The following is a 12,356-nucleotide window of genomic DNA, read 5'->3' on the forward strand; positions in this document are numbered from 1 at the left end:
AGAGGGAATTTCCAAGTAGCGCCAGAAAGAGTGAAGCGGCTGGGCCAAAGCCGAAAGGACACTCAGCTGTGCATGTGTCTGGTGGTGAAAAGAAAGTCCGATGCTGTAAAGAACAATATTGTTTAGGAACCTGGAATGTCAGATCAATGAATCAAGGTAAGCTGGAGGTGGTCAAACGTGAGATGGCAAGATTGAACATCGACATCTTGGGAATCAGCGAACTAAAATGGACAGGCATCGGCGAATTTAATTCAGGTGACCATCATATCTACTACTGTGGGCAATAATCCCTGAGAAGAAATGGAGTAGCACTCATAGTCAACAGAAGGGTGGGAAAAGCAGTACTGGGGTACAATCTCAGAATGATAGAATGATCTCAGTATGAATCCAAGCCAACCATTCAACATCACAGTAATTCAAGTCTATGCCCTAACCACTGAGGCCGAAGAAGCTGAGGCTGATCAGTTCTATGATGACCTACAACACCTTCTAGAACTAACACCAAAAAAAGTTGTCCTCTTCATCATAGGGGATTGGAATGCTAAAGTAGGAAGTCAAGAAATCACTGGGATAACAGGCAAGCATGGCCTTGGTGAACAAAATGAAGCAGGACAAAGGCTAATACAGTTCTGTGAAGAGAACACGATCATAGCAAACACTCTTTTCCAACAGCACAAGAGGAGACTCTACACATGGACATCACCAGATGGTCAATATCGAAATCAGACTGATTATGTCCTTTGCAGCCAAAGATGGAGAAGCCCCATACAGTCAGTAAAAACAAGACCTGGAGCTGACTGTGGCTCAGATCATGAGCTTCTTATTGCAAAATTTCGGCTTAAATTGAAGAACATAGGGAAAACCACTAAACCATTCAGGTATGACCGAAATCATATCCCTTATGAATATACAGTGGAGGTGAGGAATAGATTTAAGGGATTAGACCTGATAAACAGAGTGCCTGAGGAACTATGGACGGAGGTCCATAACATTGTTCAGGAGGCAGCAACTAAATCCATCCCAAAGAAAAAGAAATGCAAGAAAGCAAAGTGGCTGTCTGATGAGGCTTTACAAGTAGCTGAGGGAAGAAGGGAAGCGAAAAGCAAGGGAGAAAGGGGAAGATATATCCAACTGAATGCAGATTTCCAGAGAATAGCAAGGAGAGACAAAGGCCTTCTTAAATGAACAATGCAAAGAAATCGAGGAAAACAATAGAATGGGAAAGACTAGAAATCTTTTCAAGAAAATCGGCGATATCAAGGGAACGTTTTGTGCAAAGATGGGCATGATGAAAGACAAAGAAGGCAGGGACCTAACAGAAGCAGATGAGATTAAGAAGAGGTGGAAAGAATACACAGAAGAACTATACAGGAAAGATCTTAATGTCCCTGATAGCCATGATAGTGCGGTCACTGAACTTGAGCCAAACATCCTCGAGAATGAAGTCAAGTGGGCCTTAGGAAGCATTACTAACAACAAAGCTAGCGGAGATGATAGTATTCCAGCTGAGCTATTTAAAATCCTAAAAGATGATGCTGTTAAAGTACTGCACTCAATATGCCAACAAATTTGGAACACTCAACAGTGGCCACAAGACTGGAAAAGGTCAGTTTACATCCCAATTCCAAAGAAGGGCAATGCCAAAGAGTGTTCAAACTACTGCATAATTGCGCTCATTTCACATGCCAGCAAGGTTATGCTCAAAATCCTACAAGCTAGGCTTCAGCAGTATGCGAACCGAGAACTACCGGAAGTACAAGCTGGGTTTCGAAGAGGCAGAGGAACTAGAGATCAAATCGCCAACATTCGCTGGATCATGGAGAAAGCAAGAGAATTCCAGAAAAATGTCTATTTCTGCTTCATTGACTACGCTAAAGCCTTTGATTGTGTGGATCACAACAAACTGTGGCAAATTCTTAACGAGATGGGAGTACCAGACCACCTTACTGTCTCCTGAGAAACCTGTACGTGGGACGAGAAGCAACAGTAAGAACCGGATATGGAACAACCGATTGGTTCCAAATTGGGAAAGGAGTACGACAAGGCTGTATATTGTTGCCCCGCTTATTTAATGTATACGCAGAGTACATCATGAGAAACGCCGGGTTGGATGAATCACAGGTTGGAATTAAGATTGCCTGGAGAATTATCAACAACCTCAGATACGCAGACGATACCACCCTAATGGCAGAAAGTGAAGAGGATCTAAAAAGCCACTTGTTGAGGGTGAAAGAGGAGAGTGCAAAATCTGGTTTGAAACTCAACATTAAAAAAACTAAGATCATGGCATCTCGCCCCATCACTTCCTGGCATATAGAAGGGGAAGAAATGGAAGCAGTGACAGATTTTATTTTCTTGGGCTCCAAGATCACCGCAGACGGCAAGTGTAGCCATGAAATTAAAAGATGCTTGCTCCTTGGGAGGAAAGCTATGGCTAACCTAGACAGCATAGTAAGAAGTGGAGACATCACCTTGCCGACAAAGATTCGTATAATCAAAGCTATGGTTTTCCCAGTAGCAATGTATGGCTGTGAGAGCTGGACTATAAGGATGGCTGAGCGCCAAAGAATCGATGCTTTTGAACTGTGGTGCTGGAGAAGACTCTTACGAGTCCCCTGGACTGCAAGGAGGTCAAATCAGTCCATCCTAAAGGAAATCAACCCTGAGTGCTCATTGGAAGGACAGATACTGAAGCTGAAGCTCAAATATTTTGGCCACCTAATGCAAAGAGAAAACTCTCTGGAAAAGACCCTGATGCTGGGAAGGATTGAAGGCAAAAGGAGAAGGGGACGGCTGAGGATGAGATGGCTAGATAGCATCACCGATGCAATGAATATGAATTTGAGCACACTCCGGGAGAGAGCGGAGGACAGGAAGGTCTGGCGTGCTGTGGTCCATGGGGTCACGAAGAGGTGGAAACGACTTAATGACTGAACAACAACAAAGGTGTGGCACCAGGAGCAGTGCTTCTGAATTCTACAAGTCTATAGTTCATAAAACCCCTGATCATACATAAACTTGTTACTTCATGTCGGGCTGAGTTACATAAATTTCCTGACCGCACATAGCAGGCTAAGTCAGATTACTGTCATTGTTTATTTTATTTATTTATTTAAAATATTTCTGGGCCACCTTTCAAGGCAGAAGCCCTCCCAAGGCAGCTTACAGCAATAAAATATATAAAAACAGTTGAAATATTAAAAGTGATGAAAACATAAAAACAATAAAAGCTACAAAAGCCAACAATAAAACCAGCAATCATGTTAACAGTATTGACAGCAACAATAGCAGTCATAGCACAAGAAGGCCACTGTAAAATAGTACGTTTTCAAGGCCTTCTTAAAAGTAGGGGTGGACGAAAGTGACTTACCTGTCCTCAAAGCTTGTTCGCGGTGGGGGGGAGGCGCTTCGCTGCTCCCCCCGCGAAGTTCAGGCCGGGGGGGGGAGGCTTCCCGCCTTGCCCGGCCGAAATTCAGGCCGGGGGGGAGGCATCCCGCCTCGCCCAGCCGAAATTCAGGCCGGGGAGGAGGCGCCTTGTCTCGCCCGGCCGCGAACTCCAAAGTTTTTTTTTTAAAAAAAACACGCCCCCGTGATAGGCTACGTGACAATTAACGTAGCCTATCACGGCTAGATCTGCAAAGTCAGCCGTGATAGGCTACGTTAATCGTCACGTAGCCTAACACGGGTGACTTTAAAAAAAAAAAAAGTGCATACGCTAATGGCGGCCCCCATAGGGAGCCGCCATTCGCGATCCTTATTTGGTTGCTGTAGTCTACGTAAATGTTTACATAGACTACGGCGAAAATATGGGCAACGCTATTTGCGTTGCTATTTGCATTGCTATTTACGAACATTTACGTAGACTACAGCGACCAAATAAGGAACGGGAATGGCAGCTCCCTATGGGGGCCGCCATTATCTGTACGCGCTTTTTTTTTTTAAGTCACCCGTGATAGGCTACGTGACGATTTATGTAGCTTATCACGGCTGACTTTGCAAATCTAGCCGTGATAGGCTACGTTAATCGTCACACAGCCTATCACGGGGGCGTTTTTGTTTTCTTTTCTTTTCTTGGAATGGCAGCGGTGGCAGCCGGTCGAAAGACCAGCTGCCGCTCCCACCCTGCATGAAAACCCGCCGAACCGCCGGCCGGACCCGCCGCTGGGAGGGACATTCGGCAAAGGTAAGTCCCGTCCTGGGGGGGGTGCGGGGGGTGGGGGGGTGCGGAGAATTTCTCCCCGAAACTTGTTCGGGGGGCCGAACACGTTGGCGCTCGGCCCCCCGAAGTTTTGGGGAGAAATTCTCCGCCATCCCTACTTAAAAGTCTGCAATGACAGAGCATGGTGGACCTCCGATGGCAGCTTGTTCCAAAGGTGTGGGGCCACTGCAGAGAAGGCCCTCTCACATGTAATCACCCACCTGACTGCTCTCGCAGGTGGGCACATGAGAAGGGCCTCTCTTTCTGACCTTAAAGTGTGAGCGGGGTGATACGGGTGAAGGCGGTCCTTCAAATAACTTGTTCAGATGACTCCAGTTACTTCCGGGAGATGCATTTACACAGAAGGTCCTGCCCAAAATCTACTTCTATATTAGAGTGTTATGGTAACAGATCTAGAAAGTTATCCTCTTAATCAAGCTCTGTTCTTTATAGCTAAGGTGTTTCTATCAATAGATAAATTTGTAAAAACCACAAACCACAGATTTTATTTGCCGGTTATTCAAATGCCACTTTTCATGATGATGTTCACCCACTTATTTTGTTTTCCTGTGTGTCTGCGTGTGTGTATGTGAGTGAGTGTGTGTTGTATTGTATTGTATTTCATGCTTCGATGAAAACAAAACAAAAACAGAGGCCCATGGCTAATGAAAGGCAAGAAGTGGTGAGTGACCAATCAGATATCCTATCTGAACCACTATCAGACTATCCTTTGACTGATTTCTCAGACTCCACATCAACCTGAATGCATCTGAAAAATGTGCACATTTTTCTTGCTCAAGCAGTTTGCAATTGTGCATTTTAAAGATTGTGCAATTTCATGCTTTAGTCTATCAGGGGGAAGTTGCACAACTTTTTTCTGCCATCCATTTCCTCTGCAAATAGTAGGGATGGTGGAGAAATCTGCCACGGACTCCAATGAGGCCGGATGCTTTAGAATCTGGCCCCCCAGAGTCCATGGTGGAATGGACTACTCCCCCCCCACCCCCTGAAATCCTCCCTGGACGGACCCTACCTCCTGCCAGCTGGTCCATCCAGGTCCATCTGCTGCCATCCATCCGCTACCCCGGACTGCGGATGCAAATGGCGTCCGGAGTAGCCGAAGCCATTTGCGTCCCTGTGCTTTTCAGTGATAGGCTACGTAAATATTTACATAGCCTATCACGAAAAGAGCAGGGATGCAAATGGTGTCAGCTACACCGGACACCATTTGCGTCCGCAGCCCTGCAGCAGACGCAAGTCCAGCTGCGGATGGGCCTGGCTGGCGGCTCTGTGGACTTGCCGCGGACCGGAGCCGGCTGGGGAGGATTCCGGGGGGAGGGACGGATTGCCTCCCCCCGCTCCCATGGACGCCCCCAGTGGACCAATAAGTATGTTTCGTACACCCCTAGCAAATAGAACAGAGATCACAAATGAGCATGGTAAATTGGTTTTATTGTTGGTTTTAATTGTTGTTTTAATTATTGCTTTTATTGTTTTTATGTTTTCATCACTTTCAATATTTTAACTGTTTTTATGTATTGTATTGTTGTAAGCTGCCTGGGGCGGACTTCTGCCCTGAAATGCGGCCCAGAAATATTTTAAATAAATTAATTAAATTAAAATAAAATAAAATAAATGAGATGAGATGAGATGAGAACATCAAGCTGATGTCCAGAGAACCTGGATGAAGGCAGTCATGGCTTTTCACTTACCCCTACAAGTGAAGGAGGACTGTTCTGGATAAACAACACTATCAGCACTTGCATTTACCAGGGATTCTTGAACCATGTACCCCAGGCATGAGTATTACAGTGGTTGAGATCTGTCCTAAAGCAGCGGTCCCCAACCTTTTTGGCGTCGGGGACCGGTCCAATTTTTCACGGACCGGGGGAGTGTTTCCGCTGGTGGACTTCTGGCCGCTGGGATGCAAATGGCCTTCCGGTACCCAGACACCATTTGCATCCCTATTCTTTGCAGTAATCGGCTACATAAAGATTTACGTAGCCTATTACTTGTAGAACAGGGATGCAAATGGTGTCCGCATAGCGGACGCCATTTGCGTCCCAGCGGCCAGAAGTCTGCCAGTGGCTGGAGCTGGCTGACAGCTCTGCGGACTCCCCACAGAGCAGAGCCAGCTGATGCCGGCAAGGATTCTGGGGGTGGGGGAGGGACGGATCACCTCCCTCCCGCGGACCCCCCGTGGACCCAAGGTGAGGGGGCTTTGCACACCCCTGCGGCCCGGTTGCTGACAGGCCACGGACCGGTCCAGTCCGTGGCCCAGGGGTTGGGGACCCCTGTCCTAAAGCACCACTTCATATACTGCTGCATGAGAGGCTTCCAGATACATGGATGTGCTTCCACCCATAGACAGCTCCAGTACTTTTGCTGAGTTGGGATAGGTGGGCTGGGGGGAGGCAGAAGAATAGCATCATAGTCTGGTGACAATGGCAGCTGGGGGTGGGGTGGAATGTTGCTGTTCCCCCACCCTTTTCTGATCACTCCCTTCATTTCATGTTGGAACCCAAGTACAGAGTCGGCCCATCAAAACTGCCAGTACCAGCCACGGAAAGATTTGGGAAGAACAATGGCAGAGCACTTGCTCTGCATGCAGAAGATCTCAGGTTCAATCATCCCTGGCATCTCCCAGTTAAAAGGAGCCGTAGTTAACACGTGGTGGGAAAGACCCCCGGCTGAGACCCTAGAGCAGTCTCTCCTAACCTGGTGCACTCCAGAGGTGCACCACCAGCCAGACAAGAGAACACCATGCTAAATGGACAAATAGTCTACTGTGGTGTAAGGCAGCTTCATTCATTCATATGTTTTGTACGACTGCACTGATGTGGGAGCTGGACTGACTCTGTCTGTTTCCTCCTGCAGTCCCAGTGACCCTGGACCCTGACACTGCAAACCCCTACCTACGCCTATCGGAGGACCTGCTCAGTGTCCAGGTAGGGGATAGAAGGCAGGAACTGCCCAAGAGCCTGTCCCGCTTTGAGACTTGCACGTGCTTGATGGGTTATGAGCAGTTCACAGCTGGGAGACACTACTGGGAAATCTGCGTGGAGAACAAGACCAGCTGGACGCTTGGGGTCTGCTGGGAGTCCGTGAGCCGCCAAGGGATCTTCACACCCTCACCGGCAACAGGGTTCTGGACCGTGTGGCTGAGGAATGGCGATGAGTATGCGGCCCTCACCTCCCCTCTCACAGAACTAGTGCTGAAAGCCAAGCCTGGGGTGATTGGCATCTTCCTGGACTACGATGCGGGAGAGGTCTCCTTCTACAATGCCAATAATGGGTCCCACATCTTTACCTTTGCTGACTCCTTCTCGGGGGCCCTCCGGCCTTATTTCTACCCTGGGGTCCGGGCAGGGGGCAATGATGCTCCACTCGTCATCCTACCAGCCAGACATCAGGAAAATCTTGCCCTTTCCACCATGGAGTACAGTTTGCATCACTAATTGTGGAACTCACTGCTGGTGGATGGAGACAAGAGTTTCATACACCAAAGGATTAGATGCATCTGTACATAATAGAACTTCCAAGAGGAAGATTTGAAGGCTGCATTTTGCAGTGTGTGTGAGAGATCCAGCTGACTACCACATTTGAAGCCTGCTTTGAATTTTCTTCGAGAATTGGCGAATGATCCTGGAGGTAGTGCCTTCCCTGAAGCATGTGGCTTGGCTCACTTTCTTGAGTCCTCTGGTGCTATTTGCTCCATAAGTGCCCTTCTGCAGGACATGCACAATAAAATGCTTTACTACACTTGCGCATGCAGCACAACGTGATCTGCACTTTGTAGGTTGATCTCTTTGGGTCTGGTGAATAGAAGGCCATCCCTAGGTGGCTATTTGGTGCCTTTTAACTGAGTAATCAACTTGTGGCTCAGAGACTTCTAGTGCAGGACATGATCGGCATCAGCATCTTCATTATCTTCATTATCATCATCCAGCTTTTCCAACAAGGTGTTCCTACCCCTCTTTATATCCTTGCAATGACCCTGTCCTGAATCTCGGAAGCTCAGCAGGGGCAGCCCTGGTTAGTCCTTGGATGGGAGACCACCTGGGAATCAGGCTTCCTGCACTGAGCAGGTGGTTGGACTCGATGGCCTTGTAGGCCTCTTCCAACCCTATGATTCTATGATCTGGATCCTAGTCCACTAGTTTGCCAGGTTATCCATCATCCTGTTTTTCTGTTGTCTTGTCCATTTATTTCTATAAAGCCCAGACTGTCCAAGTCAGTCATCAGTAGTTACGCTGACTAGAAGGAACCAGCAGTTGCTGGGAGAAAACACTGGGGGGATCTGTTGTCTTTATTCCTGACTAGGGGTGTACGGATTCCCCACCGTCTGTTCCGGTGGGGAATCTGTGGTGGGGGGGAGGCGATCCGTTCCTCCCCCCAGAATCCTCCAGAGAGGTTCCACTCTGCTTGGATTCTGGGGGGGGGGGACTGGCTTGGGGGCACCTACCTTCCCTCCTGCCAGCCAGAGCCGTTCACCTCCTCCCTGTCCCTGCCGATTGCCATGTCTTAAAAAAAAAACAACGGCAATCAGGAGGATGTGCCCATAGTCTTATATGCAAATAGAGTCATGATTCTTGCATATAAGCCTATGGACACATAGACTTATACACAAGATTCTTGATTCTATTTACATTTAAGTCTATGGGCACATCCTCCCAATCGCCATTTTTTTTTAAGACATGGCAATCGGCAGGTAGGGATGTATGAATCCCTTACCTTGCTCCGCTGAGGGGCATCTGCGGTGGGGGGGAGGCGCTCTGTCCCTCCCCCCTGGAATCCTGCCTGGCTGGCTCCACTCTGCGGCCAAGCTGCAGAGCCGCCGGCCGGCTCCGGCCGCCCGCAGCCAAACATCCGGCTGCTGGGCAGCCCTGCAGGGACGCAAATGGCGGCTGTCATAGCCGCTGCCATTTGCGTCCCTGTATTGACCCGTGATAGGCTACGTAAATATTTACACAGAAGTTGCCCACCTGGATATGCAACATCTGCTCATGGTAGGCACACTTGAATCTGCAAATGTGACAATAAGGAAGCTCTAGAGCATAAATTATTTCTGCTTTGATTTCTTCCCTTCCCCCCACCTCACCTGACAAACCTAGGTATGGATAGTTTTGGATGTGGGGATTTGAAATTATATATATGTAAAAGCAGCCTTTTATTTAACAAGGTTGTTGTTTTAACCAGTTTCCTGGTTGCCATAGGTGACTAGCTTATGGAATTCTATGCAGTAGGGAGAGCGGACTGGTGGAGAAGGGATGGATCACTCTACCACTCCTTCACCAGCCCACTTGGATCCCATGCTAGCCACAGAAGAACCAGCATGGAAATGAAGTGGGCTGACAGAGGATGAATGGCCCTTCCTTCCTTCCTTCCTTTGCCTGTGTTGTTATCCTGGCTGCTCTTCCACGCTGGCATGGAAATGCAGACTGCTGGTTTCCTCACTAGGGATGTATGAGAAATTTGTTCCAGTTTGTCTTTACCCCAAATTTACCCAATTTGCACCTCTCCGATCTGAGCTCAGACCCGAACGCAATCTGTGATCAATATCTGTACATTGCTGAGCTTGCAATGTGATTTGCGCAACACCTCCCAAAAGTGTTTAACGAATGCGTACATTTGAAAAACCATGCACATTTCAAAACTGCACACAAACAGGCTCTAATCACTGGGAGAAAATGCATACATCTAAAAATGTGCACAAATGTGTACGAAAATATGCATGATTTTTTGTGTGAAAAACACCACACACACACTAGGGATGTCAGAGAATTCCGCGACGGATCTCGGTGAGGCCGAATGTAAGTGCATTCGGCCACCCGAAATCCATTGCGGAACGAAGCCCCCGCCTCCCCAAACCCACGAAAGTCGTGTGAAACGGAGTACTTACCTGCTTCCATCGGCACCAACTTGCGAATGGCGGCCGCTCTGCAGCCGCCATTCGCTTCTTCTTCACGGCCGTGATAGGCTACGTAAATACATATGTAGCCTATCACAGCTAAAGCAGGGACGCCTTTTGCGTCCCTGCGGAGGCCGTGATAAGCTAAGTAAGTATTTACATAGCCTACCACAGCAGGCTTAAAAAAAAAAAACGCGTATGCAAATGGCAGTGGCTACAGCAGCCGCCATTTGTGATTTGTATTTTTCGCTGTTTTAGCCTACGTAAATATTTACGTAGGCTATTACGGCCAAAAAAAGGGGAATGCAAATGGCGCCCACTACATCATTTGCGTTCCCCTTTATTTCGCCGTAATAGCCTATGTAAATATTTACGTAGGCTAAAACGGCGAAAAATACAGAATGCAAATGGTGGCTGCCATAGCCGCCATCATTTGAGTATGCGTTTTTTGTTTTTTTAAGCCTACCGTGATAGGCTACGTAAATACTTACGTAAATACTCATGATAAATACACATGAGTCAGAACTTATAGTACAAACATGTCTTTTGAATCTTGGGGGCCAAACGACATGGGATGTTTTTCAGTGTATCATTAGCAACGACATCAGGTTTTTTTAAAAAAAGAATTGGCGTGGGTGGAGGGCTGATTTTCATTGGGACCACAGAGCACAGGTAGGAGGGGTTGAATGTTCCCATGCCCAGCCTAATAGCAATGCATGTTGGGACCATGGCTGGGGAGGGGAGGGTTAATCTCCCCTACCCACACACTGCAGTTCCAAAGAAAATCACCCCCCCACACCTGCCTAGAATTCTAAAATTTTAAAACAACAACAACGATCCTGATATATTTGCCAACAGTGCATTTGGCAATGTTGCTCATCTGACCCCTTAGCTAGAGGCATTTTTTTTTTTTTTAAGGAGTAAGAACTTTAGGGCAAGGGAATTTACCTCTGGGTACATCCAGGCATTATAAGCAGGGCAGATTGCCAATTGAGTTGTTGTGAACAGTGGTGACATCACTGGAGCCCGCAATGGTATCTAGGGAGGAGAGGAACTGCAGAGCCGGTTGTTTATAGTTTCTCAAAATACCCAAAGCTAATCCATACAACCCAAGGAAAGACACATATACTTGGCACCTGTGAGCCCTCTCATTGCAATGGAATTTGAAACAATACTGTAGGAGGGCCTGACAAGTTCACAAGGAAAGACATGAATCAGCTACTAGCTGAGGTTTCAGAGGGTTTGTGATGTCATTACTCAGAATCTCTGCCCTCATTTTTGCCCCCTTCCCTCCTCCTGACTGGGTCCTAGCCACAGAGCCTGTACTAGGTAAACTGTGACTAGGTATGGTGAGATCTAAGGATGGGAATGTACATGGATAAATACACAAGTGTGTGTGTGTGTGTGTGTGTGTGTGTAAGTGTAAACTGTGACAGCCTACTCCTTGCTAGCGTCATTATTGGTGGACGATCCTGATCACAACCCTGCAAGAAGCTGCCCTGTGAGTTCAAAGGTTGAGGCAGGCCTAACTAGACAGGTGGGATTAGGGTCTAGATTTAGGTGAATACAGCTGGCCTGGCAGCAGCGGTGCCAGAGTCCAGTGGGCTCTTGGCATAGTTCTGTCTATGGGCCCTGTCCCCACCACCCTGCTGGTAGCCAGCCAAAGCCCCCACGGCCAGTATGTAAAAGCAGCCAAATTTTTACTTAACATTTTGAGTAGCAGTGATCTGGACCAATCGGGAGCTGCCTTTGGGGGCACTCAGCCAATGAGGGCACAGGAGCGACATAAAGTCTGACCTGTGCCCTCATTGGCCATGTCCCCCCTCCCAAGGCAGCATCTAATTGGTTCAGATTGCTGTTACTCAAAAGGTAAGTACAACTTTTTTTCCTTTTTAAAATGGAGTGCCTGGGCCTGCATGCTCAGTCGGGTGCCCCAGTGCTTTGCCAGCAGAGAAGGCTATCAGTGGCTACTGGCATGATGGCTATGTGCTACCTCCAGTATCAGAGGCAGTATGCCTCTGTACTAGGGATGTACGAAAGTCACTTACCTTTTCGCAGCTTTGCTTTGCGGTGGGGGGGGAGGTGCTTCGTTTCTCCCCCTGAAATTCAGGCCGGGGGGGAGGCACCCCGCCTCACCCAGCCGAAATTCAGGCCGGGGGGAGCGCCCTGCCTCGCCTGGCCGAAATTCAGGCCGGGGAGACGCGCCCCGTCTCCCTGGCCGCGAAAGAAAAAGTGTGGGGGGGAAAC

At 48.1% G+C, this 12,356-nt stretch overlaps 1 protein-coding gene across 2 annotated transcripts in view; it reads left to right on the forward strand.

Moving 5' to 3' along the window:
* The window catches only part of LOC146353467 (E3 ubiquitin-protein ligase TRIM58-like), a 28,719-nt gene extending 20,296 nt beyond the window's left edge, over positions 1-8,423 (forward strand). For both annotated transcript variants that reach the window (XM_084836513.1, XM_084836514.1), the window contains exon 6: positions 7,076-8,423. In XM_084836513.1, the coding sequence (XP_084692639.1) occupies positions 7,076-7,656 (581 nt within the window). In that variant the 3' untranslated portion in view covers positions 7,657-8,423. The remainder of the gene's footprint in view (positions 1-7,075) is intronic.
* The last annotated feature ends 3,933 nt before the right edge of the window (positions 8,424-12,356 follow it).

Source organism: Heloderma suspectum, chromosome 2 (genome assembly GCF_057233095.1).
Source record: "Heloderma suspectum isolate Gila_16-S chromosome 2, 16-S_ref, whole genome shotgun sequence".
Taxonomy (NCBI): Eukaryota; Metazoa; Chordata; class Lepidosauria; order Squamata; family Helodermatidae; genus Heloderma; species Heloderma suspectum.